Genomic DNA, 23322 nt, shown 5'->3' with positions numbered 1-23322 from the left:
CTTTGTCTGGCTCCTTCCCTTTGACCTTACCACCTTGGGTGACCCTGCTGGGAGTATAATATTCCCGACGGCTTCGCTCATAAGGGTCATGTTGTTTAGTCGTTTAGTCGTGTCCAACTCTTCATGACCCCATGGACCAGAGCACGCCAGGCACTCCTGTCTTCCACTGCCTCCCGCAGTTTGGTCAAACTCATGCTGGTAGCTTCGAGAACACTGTCCAACCATCTCATCCTCTGTCGTCCCCTTCTCCTTGTGCCCTCCATCTTTCCCAACATCAGGGTCTTTTCCAGGGAGTCTTCTCTTCTCATGAGGTGGCCAAAGTATTGGAGCCTCAACTTCATGATCTGTCCTTCCAGTGAGCACTCAGGGCTGATTTCCTTAAGAATGGATATGTTTGATCTTCTTGCAGTCCATGGGACTCTCAAGAGTCTCCTCCAGCACCATAATTCAAAAGCATCAATTCTTCGGCGATCAGTCATAGGAACATGCAAACCCACTCACTACGACAAGGTGATGATCCAGCGAGTGAGAATCCAACAGTAATGGCAGAGCCAGGTCTACAAATGAGAGCTTTGCCATGAGGAATCCACAACAGCCACATCTTTGTCTGGGATGCAAACCTTTTCTTATGCTGGCTTCCACTGAAGCCATCGTGTCAATCTGCCTGAAGAGCTCCAGAGCAGTGAGAAAGCATGTGGCAGTAATACTTGGAACCCACCTGCATGTATTGTATGCAGCTGGAATGCTGAAAAGACAAGAGCATTCCAAGTCACCCCCTAGCTCCTAACCTTTAATTGTATCTAAAAATAGTGTTATGAATTGCAGGGCAGGGGTAGGTTGTATGCCTGAGCCCCGTTCCAATTCCTGAATCCAGAACAGATTCAATTCCTTGAATAGCCACGCTAGCTTCCTGGTGTGGTAATGGCCCTCTAAGTATGGGTCATTAAGGTAACAAAGGAAGTGGCTCTGTGTCAGACAGCAAATGGATGGGTCTCCCTCAACTCACTGGTAGTTAGAAAGACAAAGGACAGAGTTGTGTGTGTGTGTGTGTGTGTGTGTGTGTGTGTGTGTGTAAGGTAGAAGCTACAAGCAAGGTTGCAGATTAGGCAGCTTGGAGACAGAACCATCTCTGATTTCTACTGGAATCCAAGGCTGTGGCCATAGGAGAAACAAAAACCCCTTGGGGTGTCAGTGCTTTAAGCCCCTCCATCATAGGCCTGGGTTGTATATGTGTGTAAACAAACGATATATCATAAAGACACCACAGTCTCTTCATTCCACAGAAACTGAACCCTAGGTAAGCGTCTGGAAGTTTAGGCCATCTGATTGATATATATATATATATATATATATATATATATATATATATATAACAATCAATTAAATATTTGTATATCATTTTGCTGAAATTATACAACAATGGGGAAAGACAGGGGGAGAAGGAAAGGTAGTTGGACCAAGGAACATGCCCATTCCACTTTCCTGTTCAGCTTCAGAAGTATCCCTATTGAGCACTTTTTCTGACCCTTGATAACATCCCTAATGAGAACAAATGAGAAGGAAGAAGAAAGCTCTGCCAGTAAACATCAGACCATTTCAGAGTATTGCTCTATAGCTACCATTTAGAATCGTACGAATCTCAGCAGCAACACTGCGCTCACTTAAGTGCACTTAAATTTCATTTATATTAATGGATTTGAGAGCAAATAACTGTAAGCACAACTGCAGTCATCAGTTTTACCATTTCAAGTCTTGACATTTGTGGGGAACTGCCTCAGCAGTGCGTTTTAAAAGGTAAGTAATCAAAAGCTACATTTTCACAGATTTATGTGGTTTTCCTTCCTGAAAAATGGCAGGCATCATAAAAGCACACAGCTCATCAGCACAGTATCCCACCAATACGTATCTACATGCCCTTCATCAATGTGACATCTTGCATAGACTTCCTCATGACCTCAATAGTCAATATCCAATCCTGTATGAGGATCTTTTTATCGGCTGTGAACTCTGAGTACTGCCGGTAACATGCACACAGACAAAGTCATGTTGCCATGTAGTAAAATTCAGCTGTTTTATTGAAGAACAGCTCCTGAAAGTCACTTAAAGGCATCAGTAAATTTGCTTTCTTTATGGTGTTCTAAGCTCCTTGCAAAACAACAATATTCAAAAACATAAAACATCCTGCAGCACCACAATTCATTGAGGTATAAGATGTGTGGATTTGACATATCATTAATGAATTTCTGGTGCTGGCCAATGCTGAAACAGTTGTACACAGTCTTTGCAACTCTACAACTGGAATCAAATATTAGTCTTGAGATGGGAACATCTGAGGGACCCAAACAAGTATTTAATTGTAAAAATTGAATGGCTGTGCATCTAAACCAAAGTGTGTTCACTGTTCCAAGTTTCACACCAAGTTGTACCAGTCCCCAATAAAAAATCTGAACAGTCATAAATCACAAGGATTCAAAGGGAACAAAATCTTAAAGCCAGATTAAAAACAATTAACATGGTTGAGGCCAGACTGAGGCCAGACTATTGCAGTCCAGGTAGGGTTGCAGGGAGCAATGGTTTAGGTTTATCAGTACTCAAGGCAACACTGATTGTGCTTTTTTATTTCTCTGAGTACTAGAGTAAGTCTAAGAGAAAGGTGAATCTAGATGAAAACATAATGACCCAAATCTCTTGTGATCTTTTGTTGCCATTTTGTATTTTTATGTTGTGGTCTTCAGATGAAGGGGGGGGGTATACAAATTTTATAAATAAATAAATATGGTAAAAATGCATTAGTGACATGGCCTATAGACACTGGCACAGAACAGAAGCAGGGCAGGGAAAAGCTCATTATCAACTGAAGGAAAGGAAGAATATATATTTAAAAGTTCCCTGATATGGAAACATGTCACCTGAACATAAATACACAGGAACATTCCTTATATTAACTCTGGCCATTGATTCATCTGCTTCAGAATTGTCTATGCCAGGGCGGGGGGAGGCAGGGGGTAGTCTGTGGCTCTTCAGATGTTGTTGGGACTCCAATTCCCATCAGCCCCAGCCAGAACGGCCAACAGTCAGGGCTGATGGGCACTATAATCCAACATCCAAAGGGCATCATGTTGGCTACCGTAAGTTCACACTGTTATTGGCTCTTCCAGCTCGAGTTTTTCCCAGTCCCTCCTGGAGATGTCAGGGATTGAAACGGAGCTGTGTGTATGCCAAGCATGTCTGCTACTGAGTGAGCTCTGCCCCTTTCTTCTGTGAATTCTGATTACCCTGGCAGCTGTTGCAATATCTGAATTACAGAGTCAAGGGAGATCACAATTTACATTCTATACCCAAAGATAAAATGGATTACAACCCTATTTATTGGCTTTAACTATTCATGGTGGTTTATAAAGTGAGGGACAAATGGTTTGAAAGGCCATATAGAGCTAATAAAAAGAGAGAGAAGGAAAGGAAAGGAAAGGAAAGGAAAGGAAAGGAAAGGAAAGGAAAGGAAAGGAAAGGAAAGGAAAGGAAAGGAAAGGAAAGAATGTCATATTTACTTAAGGTTTCAAGTTCCTAAAGTTCCGTAGTCAGTAAGGTACAGGAGGCAAATTGCTCCTCTCCTCCACTACAAACATGTATATCCGGGTATTCTGCACAAGCACAGAATCTCAATGTGGCAACGAAGAATAACTAAGAGTACCATCTGGGAAGCATGAAGGCCATTTGGGTTGGAATGCTGTACTCACAACAGCATTGTGCATAAACCAATTTCTTGCACAACTTTCTTCTCTGCGGGTCTTCTTCCTTCAATTGTGTTATGTAAGTACCATGCACAGCTGCATATGTAATTTCTTAATTTTCTCATAAGATGTAGAGAAACATCTGGACCAGCAGCTGTAGAAATCTTTACTGCATTTTGTCTTGGCTCATAGGTGCACATTTTTTGGCAATGGAACAGTAACACAAACCATGTTTAAAAATTAAACCTGCTTTGAACAAAAGCACCTCAAGAGTACCTTGTGGGGGGGGGGAACTGAGCTAGGACGGCAACTTCTTTGGATGCTATGAAAGGGAAGGAGCTCACAATAACTTGCAGTGGTACAATTATTATCATTTTAGAGGTATGACTGAAAGCGGACCTCTAGGTGTGGACCCTTAGTTACTGAACTCACAGAGGGCATCCTCAGAGCAAGGAGAAACTATGGGGAACTGCAAACATGAACTACATTTGCAAGGCCCATGGGCTATCTTTCACACTGACCTGGGGCAGGGTAAATGTGTGTGCTTAAAAAGGCTCTTCATCTCTTGTTTTTATGAGGCTCTGATAGTTTCACAATGGCCCTCAGGATAGCCTCTTTTCATAAAGCAGGTGCTCAGGAGGGGTGGACTCAGCGGAGACACCACTTCCATTGTGTCTCTTTCAAACCCTCTCTGCATGTTTACTTAGCACACCTCTCCCTTCTGCTGAGGGTTTTGTGTGTGTGTTGGATGATATATAGTGGGGCCTCACTAATGACACCAGCCCATATGTCTCCATTGTCCTCTGCTTAATGCAGTTTCTCCAAATGACAGGGCTTTGTGGCGCAAAGTAGGAATGAGCCCTCTGTGATAATGACTCCCTGCCCTAAAAAAGTAGGTTCACCTGATGTCCCCTAAGATATGACTGCACAAGGGGGTCACTCCACAATGGTGATGTAGGGTATACTCTTCAGATATTATAAAAAGGTACTATGTAGAGTGAGCTATTCTGCACAAGCACAATTCTTTTCTGGATGCACTGCACTGCCCACACAGACCTCACAATTCCAGATGAAGAAGAATCCAGCATTTAGCTTAGGCACTGCATGGCCAAGCGAGTGGATCTTATCCTGGAAAATGTCATTATGCACAGGCATGTGCCTTCCAGGTAGTTGTCTATGCAAAACTTCTAGTGCCTCTGTGAAACCAGTGAAAAAGTAGCCACATGCAAATATGAATCTCATGGTAGTGAATTACAGTATTCCCTTCCACTGTACAAAGTTGTTTTTTATTCGATTTCTATCCCACTGAGCTCTTAAGTTACCTCACAACTACCCTGTGAGGTAGGTAAAGCTGAGCAATTGTGACTTGCTCAAAACTATTCAGGGAATTTAACAGCTGAGTATCATTCTGAATTTCCCTCCCTCGTAGTGAAATCAAACATTATAGCCACTATGACAGACTGCAGGTGAGACTGAACCATTAATGTTCACAAATTGAACTTGTAAATTTGTAGGGTTTAGATGCATGAATCTGCAAGGGCCGATGGACAAGTTAAGTCAGTACTAGTTGCTAATGGGGAAAAAACCCCCACCAAATGAAATAGACTTCATATGATTATCCACCTCCTAATAAAATGTCAAAGGTTATCACAGCTAATAGCCTATCCTATTGATCCCTTTTATTACAACAGAAAGCTGTGTGAATGCATCAACTGTCTGTGGACTCTTTGGAATCTTGTTACTTACACCTGAGAAGTGTTACTTACACCTGAGTGTTGAAGTGTTATTTTTAAAATCCAGTTTTAACAAATAAATCATCTAAATGATAAACAACGGCAGTTGAAACCTTTTGATACAGAGATGCTTTTATTTAAATGGCTTTAAAGATTTAAAGTAGTGTTAGTTTCAGGGTAAATGTAAAATGAGACAGTAATTGGAAGGTTTCCCTTGTACTTTTGGAGCTCATGGGAAATAATTGTTTTGTTGACTGTATGTTTGAAAAAAAATTGCTTATGTGTGTTTGGAAAAAGATCTGCAGAAGCTATGGGTTGTATCCAATCGAGTCATGTTCAGATCAGACCTGCTGAAATCAACGGACAAGTTAGTAATGGCTTCCCTGATTATTACTAAGTATTTATATTACATTTTACCTTATAGTCAAATGACTTACATTAAAATAAGGTGTGTTCCAAAGAGAGTTTAAGATGGTGCATCATCTAGATTTCACTTCACAATACTTTTCTTCTCATGTAGAGAAGTGATGTTCATAAGAGTAAAATATGCTTGAAATTCTCCCACTGAATGTAGACAACTGAGGCTGAAATCCTGTGCACAGTTGCTTGAGAATAATTGCTACTGAACTCTACAGGATCAGGTTGTTAAGTTTTCCTGTTCAGAGGACTTTTATGCACATGACCGCTTGTGATTTATGTCTCTATGTCTTGGACTGTAAGTGTAAATTTGAAACTTTTTGCAAGCAGGCAAGCAAGCAAGCAAGCAAGCAAGCTAGTAAAAAAACCTCTGTAGAAATACAATTTATGATGACATGGCCATGTCCACAAAGAACCATGCAATGAGTGGATTAAGGCAAGATGAAACCATTGGCAAGAGCAACTACTTACATTGACAGACTCTTTGCCATTGTACTTCACTCGGATCCTGGGCTCTTGTATGACATCCAGGTTGGACCCTGTGACAGTCAGAGGTGTGTGGCCGCTGTGGGGAAGCAGATGACATTGGGTTAATAAGGTTTGGCAAGGGGGACTGGGGCAGAGCCCATTGCCCATGTTTCTGGCAAATACAAATGCTTGTTGAACTCAGCAATATGTTTTCTCCAGGCTGTATAGGAACTAGGTGACAAACCGGATTAATATACCATCACCCTGACTCTGGCTATAGCTGTCTTGCAAGTTTATTGGATTTTCTAGTATCATCTGTCCCCCTAGTGGGCAGTCACCTCTCCCCGTAACATTTCTTAGGGTTGGCAGGAGGAAAAATATAAAGATCCAGGACTAAATAAATAACAACAATGAATTTGTTAGCGTGCTTAATGGTTTATACAGCGATGCATGCTCCGAAGAAAGAGAAGTGTCATATTATATAACTCTTGCAGTGAACAAGTTGCTGTTTTGCTAGCCTTCCTTCCTCTGTAATTCCCAGCAAAATTATTACACACAGGGCAAGAATTTACATGGAAGAAACGGTTGTCAAATAAGTGAAAAGAGGACTATGATGGCCAAAGCAAGTGACAGCAAAGCTGCTCATCAAGGAACTTGAGACCATTTCCTCAGCTGAAACACTCAGCACAGCTTAGCACAGCTCAGCTCATTTGAAAATCAACCAGTAAATTTCTTTTTAACCTCCGCAGTAGCAGAGATGTCAGGGAGGAGTGGGGAATTATGGTTGTTCCACATTAGAAATTAAAAAAAGACCCACAGCCAATCCAGCCTGCTATAAACACTGACCTTATGAAGAGCTTCTTTGACAACAGCCCTGCTGTATTTGAGAAAACCAGCCCCTCAAAATTCCTACGCAACTTATGAGTGCCTTCACAATCACACTTAGCCCAGTCTGAGTCTATGACTTGGCAGTCTACTGAATCACTTCTGTGCAATAAATGCTATCTTCAGTTTCTCCTGCAATGAATTTATAGTGTACCAGAGATCTGCTCAGCTCCAGTCACTCAAATTCTTCTTCCTCCCTTCACCCTATTCCTGGCCTTAGGCTGATGAGAAGGTTGGCCACTACTCGCCAAGTCTTTATTTTGTCTTCCCTACATCCAAAAAGCCAAAGTTTGATATGATCTAGGGAGGCTCATTATAGTATTCTTATGAGTTTAGAGGAGATTGGGGAACTGGTCAGGCAAGTTTCTTTGAAGATGAAGACCAGCTGGCCACTTTAGTACCCTGCCCTGATGAGCTTTTCAAAGCGATGAGCTGGGTTGCAATAACTGCATCTAGGTGAGAAACAACCAAAAAGGGGTGGGGGTGGGGCTGGACTGGAAAGTTGCTGTGTTCAGTGAGTTGGAAGCTGGAGGGGAGATGCCGCAAGAGCTGATGATAGAGACATGTCTTCCTCTGTGCTGGATTGAAAGCTGTGACTAATAGAGAAGCAATATATTATGGGGTGAAATGCTCTAAGCCCCTCCATCCGATGCTCCGGCTGTGTATATGTGTAAGTAAGACCACATATCTTCAAGCACAGTCCCTGTGCCACTGAGTGCACAGAACTAGTTTCCCTAAGGTGCTAGAAGTGGAAGTTTTAAAAAGTTCTCATACTGATTTCCCCCGCAGCATGACGTACACAATGTTTCCAGTGATGTCTAGAGTCAAGGCAGAATCTCCTCTTAAGATTTCACTTCTACCAATTTATGTAGGGAATATTTCCATCTCCCCAGATGTCCAGTTTTGTTTTCAGTGTGAAACTATTGTATAAACATTTCCTCCTTTGCGTGCAGCTCTACAAAAGCGAAAAAAAGTTACAGCCGTGAAGAAACTGACCCAGCATTTTAGACAGTGGTCTATCAGCTCCTGCACTTTAGAGTGCTCCTGGAATGTATAGCTGTACATCTTTAGGCAACCGGTATGTTTTGATCAGCTTTTTTTTTTTTTTTTTTGACTCTCTGGTGCTCTTAAGAAGGAGGCCTTAATGAGCAATTGTGCACTTCTCCAGCAGATGGGAGCGATCACGGGGCTCCATTTGCTCTCCCAGAATCTTGTCACAGATTGCCATGGTTGTAATTGCCTCAGTAATTACAATTGAGTTAATAACTCTTATTTTCCAACTCAGGGAACAGGGATGTTCTAACCACCTAGCAATGATGAATGCAGGTCTGTGGATGGGAAACATACTATTCCAGATAGTCTGTACTTTTGCATTATGTTGAACAGGAATGAAGTGGGATCCCCCACCCCCCACCACCAGAGAGACTTCTGAGCTTCTGCAACTACGTAGGAACATAGAAAGCTAATTTATACAGAACTACTATTCAGAGGCCCAGCAATCATAGTGCATTGCTCTGAGGGGCCTAATTCATCAATATGCCCAGGTCATTTGAGTCCAGAAAATCCACAAGAATGGATGTCCCAAGCTTCTTGGAAGATCAGACCTCATCCATAAATCTGCAGTATTTACACAGGTGGAATAAATCCCCAAGGAGCCTGAGAAGCTGGGTGTTGACAATAGCGAGTAAAGCAATAGAAGGGAATTATAGATAATAGTCCTTTTTCTTCACATAAGGGATTTGGCTTTGCTGAACTGAGTCATAGACCATGTTTTCTTTGCTCTGTGTGTTTTTAAATTAGTGTTTTTAAAGTTAGTGTTGATTCTAGAGTCATCACGAATAAGTTTCCAAGGGCTGAGAGGGATAGGAAGCGGGAGAATCTGCAGAAAGTGACACACAGTTTATGCTTTCATAATTCCTTAAAACTTTAGCTGTACTTAAAAAAAACCCACACAAATTGAATGGACTCTTGCACTGTCATGTCTATCAAATATATTTATAGAATTTGCATCTGCAAAGAGGTATCTTCAACAAGAAACTAATTCAATCAGATTTTTCCCTTCTTGGTTTATAGAAAGAGGCATTTAAAGAGGAACTTGGAATGAATTAAAAACAAAACAACCACCCCCCCATCATTATTTCAGTATAGCAATTATGAGCAACTGTTTCAATTGTTTTCAAACGATGAAACGCTTTCAGCAGATACTAAAGATGCTTAATGGGTTTTGCAAAAAAATTATTTTAAGATTACTAATATCTATCCCTTTTATTAAAGACATTTGTGGAGACGAGTATTATGTGTGCCTTTTATATCTGCTCTAGAGAACAAGCCAATATAATGCCAATTCTTTTCCACTCCTTCACACCTAATATTTGTTTTATTTGTTCTTTTTGGGCTTGGAACAGGCAATAGCCTAGCCAGAGGCACAATCTGATGAAAACACTAGCACCAAGACTGAGAAGATCACTGCTCATCACCCATAGTATGCATGCTATCAGCTGTGTAGCCAAGTATGCTACTTTGAACTATGATACCCTAGGATACCAGAGTGAATCTGCAATTTCAACCTATTTCAAGTCCCAATTACACACCTAAAGCAAGGTATCAAAATGGTATTGTCACATGAAACATCGTCTGACTCATTTTACCACACAATCATCTCTGTTTTTTAACTGCTATATCAGGTTGGACAACTCTCTCACTGAGCACCTTCCTCACAGAATGGTTGCATTCTCATAGAACTGAGGCATGATCCAAAAGGAGACATTTCAATACATTTTGACTCATTTGAAGCCCCACTGACTCCCAAAACATTGCAGTCCTTGCAAAAACTGTGGCTTTGAACCAGGGCCATCTTAAGCATATCCAGCGCCATGGTGCAAAGATCCCTCCGGCGCCCACCCCATGTTTCCCAGAGTTGTCGACCTTTCCCCAAGCCTCTGCGGAGATGCTCTCCTCCCGCGGAGGCTTGGGAAGGAAGCTGCACGCCCTCCAGCCATATGGTTGATGGGGCACAGCTGGCAGGCCTGCAGGGAAAGGGGGAGGCGCCAGCAAAGCCACGCAGCTCCCCCACTCACTGGGGCGCCCCTGAGAGGCCAGCGCCCTGTAAGCCCAATAGGAAAGACGGCTCTGCTTTGAAGCAATCCTTCCAAAACTACAACCAGCTTTGATAACTTTCACCACTGTTGGGAAGCTGGGGGATTAGCCATGTCCTGATTCTAACCATTTGCTCTCCTGGTGCTCCTGCTGTTAAAAAACTCCAGTTACCTGGCAATGCTCCACTCAGGATCAATACGTTGAACTCTGGGGTCATCAATGTACTCAAACTGCAACATGCTCTCTAACTGGGCCCGGTCCACACTGACTGAGACATGGACAGAGCCAAGGCCATGAGTGGAAGGTGCCGACACACACACAATTTCGTTTATGGACCTCCTGTAAAAGAGAAGAGAGAAGTGTAACCTTTAACAAATAGGAAGGCAATCAAGGGGCAGTTAACAACAAGCACTCAGGATGACCCACAGATAAAATGGGTGACAACCTTTGTGGAGAGATGTGGTGCCTACCTAACAGATATGGTAGCTACCTGAAGGCACAAGACAAATAATGCCACAGTACAAGGACTAACCAACTGAAGGCATTACAACTTTTTGCATTCAAATGATACAACTCATTGCAATATTAAGACTGGAACTTGCTCAGAGTTTTAAATTTGATGTGGTGTTTCAAGTGTTCCAAGCATGTGATAGAGTCCTATCTATTCAGCATCAGGTTGCATGTGGGTCCTTGCTGGATTAAAAACACGTTTGTGTGAAAACCATTTTTCATGGAGGTTAGGCAAAAGGCTGACTAATGTGTATGTGTGTGAAAGAAGCTGGGGTGGAAGGTTTGCATGCCTCTGTACTCCTGACAGTTTGTTTCTCAACGGAAACAGCCTTCGATGGGTGTAGGTTTGAGAAAAGAAATGGGCAGTGAAGGGTTAATTAAGGACGCTTCCAGACTGTCACTATATTTAGGTGGGAGTCAATCACATCCTGACAAATTCCAGGCTGCGCAATTAAAGCTGATTTCGAGCTGTTGCAAAACAAACCTGCTTCCTCAAAAAGATTGAACTTTTAATGATAAGGAAAGTGATGGGACAATGAACAGGCAAGTGTGGGATAGCAGTTGCTTGATGCCACATCATCTAATCTGCCTGCAAACAAATCAAGATGAATTAAATAGCCTATGTTGCCTAATCTTTCCATGAACAAATCAGGCGAAAAACTCATTAAACAGGTTGTCTAGAAGTGACCGCTTTCTGCTCTTAGTCTGCTCAAAATCAACCCCAGCAAAAGATATGGAGAACCTGTACATTTCCCCTAAGGATGGGAAAGCAGCTAGGAGAGAGGAGTGATTCTGAGCTAGCAAATGTCAGGAAAAGAGATAGTTAAATCATAAGACTTGCATGCCACAGTGAGTATATGCCCTAGAAATACAATCCTGATGTGTAAATGTGCAATCATACAATTAGAATTCTGAAGGTTCTTGGCCTTCTTAAGAAAAGCTGTAATAAACATGATTAACCATAATATATTAATAGTAATACTGCTTGGGTCAAGTGTGATGTTGGCACACAAAAGCAGGAGGAAGATTCAGTACAAGGTATGAGCTTCAAGTTAGACTGCAGTGATAAAAACATAGGCCATGTTGGAGCTGGATCAATAGTTTCAGCCCAACTTGGGGGGGGGGCAATTTGGAAAGAGGGAGGTTGAAAAGAAACTGCCCTCAAAAACTGGGGTGGATAGGAGAAATCTCATGAGGTGGAGTTTGGCTTCCTATGTTGTGACAGGACTTCCTTATCCTGCCATGGGCATTCTGGCCAGCCCCAAGCCAGGAAATGAGACAGGAGCAGCTATGTAAGACTTTTTAGACTTAAAAAAAAAGCAAGAGGAAGAAATGTTACCTCCTCATTTTTAAGTAAAGTAAGCCAAACTCTCCCCTTCCAATGCAAAAAAGGTTCAAAGAGTTCTCATACTTCCCCTTCCAACAGCCAGTAAGCATTCTGTTTTAAGGATCATACAACTGAAATTTATATGTGTGTATCATGAGCCCCACTTCCCTTTTGGGACAGGCCATGACCTGGCAGTCTCAGACTGAGGAGGAGGCAACAGAAGTGGGGGAATTGTGGGGACTGGGTATGGAGGATGCAGGTTATCCCATTTCCACCTCTTCTGCTGAGTGTAGAGCCTCATTAGGAAGAACCCATTAGGGATGGCTGAGCCAGAGGTGGCAGGGACTGAATAGGAGTCAGAAGAATGAGTGCATTTCTCTTGCCAAGCACTGTGCACTACTTCAACTGATGGGAACAGATTCACTCACCCAGACAGAATGCATTATCGCAAGGCAAAAGAGTCTTATGAGAAACCTTCCCACACCTCGTCTATAAAAACTTGACAGGAGGGGTGTGAGGACTTGTTGGGACATCTTTGTTGTTTCTGCTCAGTTCTAAGTTTCTAGCCTGGCTCCTGAATTATTGAATCCTACTGCTATTGAGTAAAGATCTCTAATGTGCAGTTAAGAGCCTCTGTTGATGTGTTTTTGGCAAGAGTCAGTACATTCTCTCTCTCTCTCTCTCTCTCTCTCTCTCTGTGTGTGTGTGTGTGTGTGTGTGAGAGAGAGAGAGAGAGAGAGAGAGAGAGAAGACAATAGAAGAGGAAGGAGGAAGAAAGGGTAACAAGAGAGAGAGAGAAGGAATGGAAGATGCAAAGTAAAAAAGGAAGACTAAGTAGAGTTGTAGAAACAGCTACAATTATTTATCTTGGGCTTCAGAAAAAGTCAACTCTGCTTAGAGCTGAATGATTCCTAGCTATTCTCTGTCATGTCCTAGCTATTCCCTGCCACCAGTGGCCTCATGTGAGTACAGGCATTTTAGCATGCTAGAGACCAGACTTCAGAGAAGCCTGCTTAGCCCTTGTGTGAGATCCAAAGCGACATATCACTGCTGGCAAAGAATTACTGCAAGCTCCCTGTGATCAGTTAATTAGCTTTCTGCGCTATTACCATGTCGTCATGGTGAATCTCCCCACTCCTCCGATCAGAGGCAGGAGAATAGAGGGAAGCTGTAATTATAGTGAATCTCATTAGAAACTGCTTCATCTAATCAGTCTCCCTGCACATCATGAGTACATGCCAAGTTCATCACCTACAAACCGTGCAATAAAAAAGAGAGAAGGGGGTGGGAAGAAACAGGCCATGTTATGACCTTGTATGGAAAGACTGGAGTAAACAGCATACTGCTGGATTCTCAGCAGTGTTAGTTTACAGGTTATATGGAGTAATTAGATCAGTGAATTAGGAGCAATGCCTAAATATAACCATTTATTTATATGGATTATTATGCTGGACCAAGTCTGGCCTTGGAAGCCAGACTTGAACAGCACACTGAAATAAAATATTCTACAAAAATTCTACCTACAGACCATTATAAAATAATAATTTTGATTACCAGGAAAACTATTCCCTCTAGCAGAGTTGTAAAGGCTTACTGGTAGCTATGCCCTTGAAACCTTAAGCTGTTCGAATGGGACATTCAGCATTCCAGAGCCCTGGATGGCCAGAAAATTAAAAGAACGTATCCCTTCTACTTCTTGTTACAAAAGTGGAGCCCCCAAAGGGTACTCAAGGGCATGAGGTACTGGCACCTCTTTTTGTTGTTAAAAAGTGTGGCACTTACTGCAACAACTTCATGGTGAGTACTGGCACCTATTTTTCTAGGAAAAAAGCATTGGCTACGTCCCAGCACTAGTTTCCAAGAAAGCTTCTACGCAAGTCAAGACTTAAAAAGACATCGGAGAACCAAAAGCTGTGAAGAAGAAATCTCATCTACAGATATGAAATGAAATAGGTGGTAAAGTTTAACTAAGCATATTCTGTTTTCCTTTTTATCTGTTCCAAAGGTATAAATGAACCCTTTATTGAATGAGATGAGGAAATACTAAGTCCATTAAATCCTACTCACTCATTAACATGCTGTCCCTAATCTACTGCTTCCCAGTCCAGGCATAAAATGGGTGCTCAGCTGTTTTATCTCTTCAGAGGCTGCAGAAAGCAGCAATTCCCATATATTATGCCTCCATAACACAGCTTGGGAAAAGCTGGTTTTATAGCAGGTGAAAGGAGAAAGCAGAACAGGCAAGTGACATTGTACTTCCTCATCTCACCAAGTTCCTTCTATCTTACAAACAAGCAACAGATCCAAGTGGGGAAAATAGACCAAAAGGTGGAACCTGATGTCAGGGGCTCAGGAGCAGAGACACAGGGGAGAGAGGAAACGGAGAGCGAAGGGGAGGAATCTGAGGGCAGCGTAGGGGAGTATGACAGTGGCCCGAGAGATTCCATGAGCTTCTCCAGCGATTCAGAAGATTCCCAGAGGGGGGCGCCGGTGGCCAGGGCAAGGGGGGTCCCAGGGGGGACACACCAGAAACAAGGGGCCAGCGGGGACTCCCAAAGCAGCAGCGGGAGATCAGGACCAGTTCCCCCACCAGAGCGGAGTGGGGGGGAGGAGTCCCATGAATCAGGGCCAGCGACTTCTCCAGTAGGGAGAGAAAATGAGTCAGAGCTGGCCACACCTCTATCGGAGAGTGAGGGAACGGAGGGGAAGTCAGGTCCAGCTACCCCCCCCCCCGAGGGGGGAAGCAGTGACAGGAGCAGTGAAACGGTCAGAAGGAAGGTTGCCGGCTGGGCGCGCGCGCCAAGTTCAAATGTACAGGCGCGCGGGACAGCTGGAAGCCCGGATTGGGAGCCAGGTCCTAAAGCACGCCGGAGGCAGGGGGAAGAATCCGGGGACTCAGCAGCAGAAGAGTCCAGAAAGGGCAACACCCCAGCGGGCAGACGGACCCAGAGGGGGAAAGAGCAGAGGAAGAGGTGGAGCAAGGCTAGAGTCTTAAACTGGTGTCTGGGGGGAGGAGATTCAGACGGAGCTTCAGCGGTCTAGAGTTGAGACGTAGAGCTGCGCGCCGCGGCTTTGAAATCGAAACTGAACCTTAATAAAGACTTTTGTATATAACAAGAACTGGCGTTGGTCCTTTGTGAGCTGGGACCTTGGGCAGCTCTGACACCTAGCTTTCCACATCCCTTCTTGAACAATGCACATACATTTCCTACTCCTCTGAGCAACTATTTTATCACCTTTGCTGCAGTTACATTTATATCCTACATTTCTTCCATCACGGAACTCAAGGCACTGTGCACAAGTACTGACTGGCAGTCCCTGTCTAGTGTTTTGCCAGCCCTGCCTGGAGATACCAGGGACTGAATCTGGGGCCATTTGTGTGCCACACACATGCTGCTCCACTGAGCTGCAGCACCATATGACTTCAGACTAGGCCCCGAGAGCACTTTTACTGTGAACATATGACATGTCCCCCATACTAGGACATTTGAGGTGGGGATGGAGTGCCAGTGAGCATAAGAGCCTCCCAAATTCCATAGCTCATCACGAAGACTGGAAAGAAAGTTTTTCGTATTATGAAATATTTGGAACAGTTGATAAAAAGCTACACTAGTACTACAATGCAGAAAGGCATATGTCAACAGATGCTTATTAATGATCACTGTAGCTCATATGAATGGTGCATAAATCAATGTACTGTATATTTTTAAAATGACAAATAATATAGTATGCATTTTTCCATAAAGAGTAAAAGTGGTGAAATATGGAATTCATCCCAGAAATAAAAACAGGTATTTGTTGGTGACAGCTCAAGTTTCAATAAGAAAAGAGTAACACTTTATCCTTAGTCTCTGTCAATTAGAACTTTCCCCACCATTCTGGCAACTGCCAATCTTCTGCTACATCTACAATCAGGATACCAAAGTGGAAAGAGATGCCTATAGTTCTTTCAGGATTGCATTTACTCATGAGACGAGGGGGGTGGAGATACTTTAAAGGGATTTTTACAACAGCAGAACATGCTTGGGATCTGCAGAAGGGGCAGGATTTTACTATATGAAAATAAAGAAATGGATAAAATGAATAAACATTAAACTGGCTCATTGCTATGCAATGCTCATTATTGTCAGTGACAGGGTAGCTTAAGGTGATTAAGAAGATATTGGGCATATTATAGCTGGAGTAGCTGAAACGCTGCCTATGGAAGCACAATTACAATAACACACTGATATTCATGGACCAGCCCCCTTACCCATAAAACTCGCAGGTCTGGTTACCCAGCAACACCGATACACTGCTGCCAGCCCCCAGAAAATGGCCAGCGATGGTCACCATAGTCCCTCCTGACTCTGGTCCACGGCTAGGACTCAAGGTGCTCACTGCAGGGTTCTTGGAAAGAAAGAAAAGAACAAGATAATCTGCTATGGTGTGATGCTGTTGCATATAAGACTACAGCACTAAGTTGCATTTCTATGTGAAAGTAGGTCCTTTGGTTGAAGACATGAAATACATGACCAAATACAGCTAGCAGGAAGAGTTTGTATCCAGTTGTATTTCTTTCTTTCTGCCCCTCCCCTCAAGTTTCTTTAATGTAAATAACTCCCCCAATTTGGTGCTTGGATGTGGGAAACTGCTATCCATACTTCTGCTTGTCCTGTGCCTCAAAAGCACAGATCTGAGTGGTTTTCCCTTTGCTCTAATCCTTTCCCCACTCTTTAGTGCTAAATTGGAGCAAACATCAATCCAGAGAAAACCGAAATTGCTGTTTGCTCTGACTGAGTGCGAAAGAAGGGTTTTCCCTGGGGGAAAGCAGTGGGACAAAAGGAAGTGTGGATAAACCCTGAGGCTCAAAACATCATAAAACAATAAAAATTGCTTAGCTTGGGCCTAGGCACAATTGTGAAGCCTAGCCATGTCACAGGATTTTCGTGAGGAAAAAACACTGCTTTGGACTCCTTGGACAAAAGCAATGGAAGACATAGTAACAATAAAATAAAACCATCAATGTCACAGATCACAAAAATATACATAAACATAGAAGTTTTATGAACTGTTAGGATTTGAAATGAAACTATTTTAGAGACTGCATTTCTCCCCGTGCAGAACTAAAAGAATTAACGTGTCAATCAACATGTTCATAATTAGTGACTGCTGCTTATTCTTACTAAATAAATCTGAATAAATCAGGTACAGCTTTGTTTTTAGTCCATGGATATAACCAATTTGTTTAGCTAGTCCTTTCACCACAGTGACTCATATCCACTGTTGGGCAACATCCCTTCTGAATTCCCTTTGTTCAATAACAGACAGTACAGTGAATATGACACACTTCATACTACATATAGTATGACAGACTCTCAGATCATGGTATTTCCCAGAAGGCAGCATCCAAACTGCCATATAAAATCAACTCAGTGGTCAAACTAATCCAGTGCCATGGCTCTGAAAAGTGACCTACACTGAATGTTTCAGATATGCTTTCCCCAGCTTTGGGGGATTGGAAGGCATTCAAAGAGGCTATATAAGGAACAATCAGAGGGATAGGTTTTATCCAGATATGAGACTTACATCTGGGCCTGAGTTTTATGCTACATAATGATGCTCTAATGACAGCATTGTAGTCTAGGTAGGTGATTGAACTCAGTATAAATAAGTGCTTATCCCAGTTCCTGCCTAGCCTACTGAATGGCTCTTCTGTGTCATGATTTCTCTCCTCTATACAATGTAGATAATGATGCTGACTTCTAGAGCAAAATGCTCTGAAATCTATCAATGAAAAGCACAGCATTGTTAATATTAAATAGCACTTAACACAGGGTGGTTACAGCCCTGAACTCCTAAGAAATGTAAAATGCACAATTCTATGCAATTTTAGATAACAATGGACAGGATGGCTATTGCAGAAACTGGCAGACTTTAGGTCTCACATGGTCTCCAAGGTGTCTTAGTTTGTTAGGCTATTTTGTTTCAGTTTTGAAGATTCTGACCCTCATGATATATCAAGCCAAAATAAGGAAAAGGCTCAAAATTATGAGGAACAGTAATAAGAAGCTCAAATTATTTTTGCTTGTTATGATTTCAAAGACAGAGCAAGGTTTTTGAGGGTATCTCCCCAGAATATAAATACTGTAAATTAAATGTAAGAGACCTAACATGCTGCAGTTCTCCATTCTTGAAGCTAATGTGCAAATTAGATTAATCCCGCATAATGAAGTATTCAAATTAGTTATGACTCTCGCGGTATCCTCTGGTGCTAAACGAAGTCGCCTTTCCTTGGGCCAACAGTCCCCCATGTTTTGGCTAGCAGCCAATTTTTTCACTGTGATTCCCCATGTATTTTCTGATACACTTACCGATTATTATGCTGGAATAACAAGCTCTGTCTACATAAACAAGGAATTTCAGGGTGTTTCAGTCAGATGCCCTTACTGACTCTCTTAAATCACTGTTTTCCACTATGAATTGTGAACATCTCACCTAGAGTCACAACCCTGCTGCTACTTACGTAACGGTTTGTCCAAGGATGAAAGGGGGAGGATGACAGAATTTACCTTGCATGGGGTGATTGACTCCTATTTTGCTTCAGTTGATTACTCACCTCTTGAATCAGACTCAGAAGACTGTCAACCCAATATAACTGATGTCTTATGGCCAAATAAAATGTGAAAATGGCAGCTACATTTGCTACTTCACGTCTAACCTGCTCACACATACATGTATAAGGTGGGAAGGGTGTCTAACTGTCACATCAAAAAGGAACACTGGTGTGGAGAGCTAAACCTTCTCTCCTCTGGCCCTTTGATCAAGCTCCTTTTTCTCCTGCCAGATTTAATACCAGAGAAGAGGAAGACTTAGGCAAAAGAACACAAATGCTGGATTAACTACATGGAATCAAGGCAGTGCAAGGAGAAGACAGTGGTTGTAATTCTGTTCTCCTTACCTACACATTGCCTTTAATGTTCAAATTAGACATTCTCTGCTTTATACATGAATGGGAAAGACATGTGAACAAGCAAATGGGGCAGCTGCCATCATATCTAGTTTGGCCGTAAAACATACAAGCAAAATCTGTTTAGTGTCAAGTATAGGAAGAGAGTGTTGAAGCTGAGCCCCACCTTCTGCCATCTCTCCATCTCATTACAATATTTAAGTACCACTGACTTGCCTTTATGAAGCCTGTGCCAACAGAGAAGCAAAATATATATATATATATCCAGGCAACAGGAGAAGGCTTCTTCCATTCATAAAAAGGCCTTGCAATGCAAAGGATGATAACTTACAACATATGTTGAACAAGTTGCTGCAAGGTGTTACATGGAGCTTCATCTTCACAACTGCCTTCACTCATGCACTGGCTATTACTTTACGTGGCCCTAGACAGCTGGCCTTCTGTACAGTAAAAGAATTGTTCTTCAACAACAAGCAGTTTGACATGGACCAATACAACGAATGCTCTGTGTCTCTGGCACTAGCGACGTGACTTCTTCTGATGCTGAAGGGTTTGAATACAAAAGGCAGTTCTAAGCTGAGCGAGGAAGTCCTATGGTCGGCTTGCCAGATCAAACTCGGCAGACTATGTTACAGAACATCATTACTTCTATTAGACTATTTAGAGACCTTGCATAAGAAACTGTGAATGGTCTCAGCTCCCTTTTTAATAAATTGTTGGAGGTGAAACCTGCCTCCACTGCAGGCTCTATTTGCATAGCTGTCAACGTTTCCCTTTTTTAAAGGGAAATTTCCTTATTCTGAATAGGATTCCTCGCAAGAAAAGGGAAAAGTTGACAGCTATGACTATTTGCTATGATACAACATCCTTTCGCTTTCCTTTTTTTCCTTCTCATTCCTTTCAAGAAGCACAGCCACCCTACACTTCCCTTGCTCACATATATTGCCTGCTTCTCCTAGAGTGGGAAGGGGGCAGGCCTCAGGCCAGGGGCCTCTGGGCCTTTCTATCTGGCCCTCAAAACTCTCCCCAGACCACACTCCTCACTGACCCTGCTTCACACCTGAAGTGTTTTTGCTTGACAGGGATGAGTCCACAAATTCTGATAATGCTTTTTGATTACTTGGAGGATTCAGAGGAGTGTGTGAGTGCATGTAGCCTAGGTTACATAGGCTTAAAAAATCAGATTACTAGTCTATCCCCTGCAACTGTCCTAGAAAAACCAGGACATCCTGTTTTTTCCTGTGAGAGCACAGCGGCCATTTTGGCCACTGCTCTGGATTCATTTTGGGATGTTTGGAAGCACTTACTCTCTATATAAAAAAAGCAGCTTCATGCAAGCCCTATATGGTTACTCTGGAGAAAATGAAATAATTATCACTATGGATCAGGGGTAGGCAACCTAAGGCCTGGGTGCTGGATGCAGCCCAATCACCTCTATCTGGCCTGCAGACGGTCTGGGAATCAGCGTGTTTTTACATGAGTAGAATTTTACATGAGTAGAATTTTATTTAAAATGCATCTCTGGGTTATTTGTGGGGCATTGGAATTCATTCATATTCCCCCCCCAAAAAAAATATAGTCTGGCCCACCACATGGTCTGAGGGACAATGGCCAGCCCACGGCTGAAAAAGGTTGCTGACCCCTGCTTTGGATGGTTTTCAACTAAGGCTTCCTAAGAAGAGACCCATTAAAATTAAGTTACATGACTAAGTTAGGTCCATTAAAGAGGTCTACTCTGAGTAAAACTTCTATGTTTATCAACAAGCAAGGCCTCTCAGTTCAAAAATATGCCTGAAAGTATCTTCAAAAGCAGGCCTTAAGCTCTTTAAACAATTTTGTCCTTAGCCTCTGAGGCAGAGGCATTAAAGTTATGGCTTGGTTCATCTCTAGCACCCATGGGTACATATTTCTTTAGGCTTTAGCAGGATTTCTTTAGGCTTAAGGAAGACTGTGTGCTTCCTCAATGAAGGGCTCTCCCCCATCACATTACATATAGCTTTCTTGATGCAGCACCAAATGCACCAAGATGTCACCAAAGCAATTCCACCACTGCCTTGGTGTTTTAGTAATAAAATTAGAAGGCATAATAAAATAAAATATAAAAATAATTAAATGTTTTCTGCTAACTCTGATCTCTTGACTCCTTGTCTTCTGCAAGCTGTTCATGTGCCACCATTAAAGTAATATTTTGCCACCACTAAATTAAGTTTCCATTCTAGTATGTTGCTCATAACAGTGATGGGAAGGCAGGTGCTAACTGACTCATCTATCAATTACTATACAAATTGTGGACAATTGGTAAGCACTAGCATGCAGTCAACACAAAATCAATGAGGCTGGATAAAATGCCTTGTTTAGGCAAAAGGGGGAATGCAGAAAAGCCCCAGGTGTGACTTGCAATCATATGAACAAAATGGTTGATAATTAAATAACAGAAGAGTGCAATGATCGCTTCAGGAATGGGCTGCAATGAGGAACTCTGGATTAAGCAGATAAATGGAACCTCTATTGAATTAGCATCCATTTGCTACCTAAATGGAGAAATACCATTGTAAATCAAGCAAAGATGCAAAAGAAAGTGGGGGAGGATTGAGGAGAGAGATAGAAGAGACAGAAATCTTTACTTTTCAGCGTAAGCAGTACAAGAAAACCTTGTTTTTAGCAGCTACACAAAACTATTCCATAGTGTTCTGAATGCATGTGTAACATAATAGAAAGAGGCAACTCCATAGATTAATTCTATTAATTAAATTCCAGAGTAATAAGTGTTCTCATTATTCTTTCCATGGTGAAAGTAGGGCGTGGGGAGAGATAGAATTATGCATCTTCGGCAGGATGACAAAGAGGGAGGGAGATATCAAAAGCACTGCAAACTCACATTGCAAAGGCACACTTTGGCACAGAAGATACCTGTAAGCGGTAAGAGTCAGCCTTACTTTTGGGTGAGGATATAACATGATTTTACAAGGCACTAGTGTAAGCATAATACATACACTGTTATGTGTGTAACAATATAAGCATAACACAGAAACTGATAATAAGCAGTCTAGGGGCAATGAGAGATTTAAGTTTGACAAAACATTTGGCCCACAAATTAATTACTAGATACAACCAAAGTTATTAAGACTGGTTGATGTTAGGGCCCCACATTACCTTTAGTTTGTTAATTTGTGTTTTAATGGTTGGATTATTAATTTTCCTTTTTATTTGTAAACCACTTTAAGCAGGTTTAAATCAGGCTTAACAGAGGGCTTCATGGACACACTATTAGTCTGGATCAGAACCGAGTTTCCTTTATACAATGTGGACTGTAATGTTTAAGTACTAAATCCCAATTTTAGTTAATGTCTTTTTATTGTATAGAATAGTGTAGTCATAAGGGAGAAAGTTGTTCCATGATTCTTTTTTATATGCTGGAAATTATATTTCTTTCTACTATTTTTATCCACTGCTTCTCTCACCCCTAAATAAGTCTTTGTTTAATTCTTCTTCATTTCCCCGTGAGTTACACAACCTCTAGAAGAGAGTTTCCCAAACTTGGCTCTCCAACTGTTGCTGGACTACAACTCCCATCATCCCTAGATAGCAGGACCAATGGTCTGGGATGATGGGAACTGTAGTCCAAAAACAGCTGGAGACCCCAGTTTGCGAAACACTGCTCTAGAAATGCAAAGCCTTCCATGACCAGTGGGAGGAAAATTGCTTCTCCTATAATACAATGGACAAATACATAGGGAATTTGAAGGCCTTCGGTAGTAAGTAGGAATGTATAAATTCATGACTGCTCTTTTTTATCATTCAAGCAGGTGGAAAGTACATGGCTGTCTAAAGAAACAAAGCCCAGGTATTATTATGTGCCTGGGTGATAAAGGGGAAAAAGTAGAAAAGTAATAAAATTAATATATAAAACTATTCTATCAAAATACAAAAGTTGTTACACGTTAAATCTTAATGGCAAGCTCAAATATTATGTCCCCCCCTCCGTGTGCTGATCACTAGAAAACACTTCTCCACAGCCCTCTCACACAACAGACTTTACATTTCTTAACAACTTATCACATAGATCAAGATATCACATGAAGCTGCAATTTGGGGACAGTCACTGGCACTGCAATGGAGCCACATTTAATTTATTGTGATATGCTTTCAAATACTACTTTACTAAACTGAGACCAAGCTGAGAAGAAGTTGAGGAAGACATATCCA

General features: G+C 42.0%; 1 protein-coding gene across 3 annotated transcripts in view; it reads right to left on the bottom strand.

The window, feature by feature from the left end:
• The window catches only part of PLXNA2 (plexin A2), a 629839-nt gene that overhangs the window by 74950 nt on the left and 531567 nt on the right, over nucleotides 1-23322 (bottom strand). For all 3 annotated transcript variants that reach the window (XM_079978812.1, XM_079978811.1, XM_079978813.1), the window contains 3 exons: nucleotides 16420-16556; nucleotides 10502-10669; nucleotides 6353-6446 (listed from right to left, as the gene is read on the bottom strand). In XM_079978812.1, the coding sequence (XP_079834938.1) occupies nucleotides 6353-6446; nucleotides 10502-10669; nucleotides 16420-16556 (399 nt within the window). The remainder of the gene's footprint in view (nucleotides 1-6352; nucleotides 6447-10501; nucleotides 10670-16419; nucleotides 16557-23322) is intronic.

This window comes from Podarcis cretensis, assembly GCF_951804945.1.
Source record: "Podarcis cretensis genome assembly, chromosome: 6".
NCBI lineage: Eukaryota > Metazoa > Chordata > Lepidosauria > Squamata > Lacertidae > Podarcis > Podarcis cretensis.
This window is presented reverse-complemented; position numbering and strand designations above follow the sequence as displayed.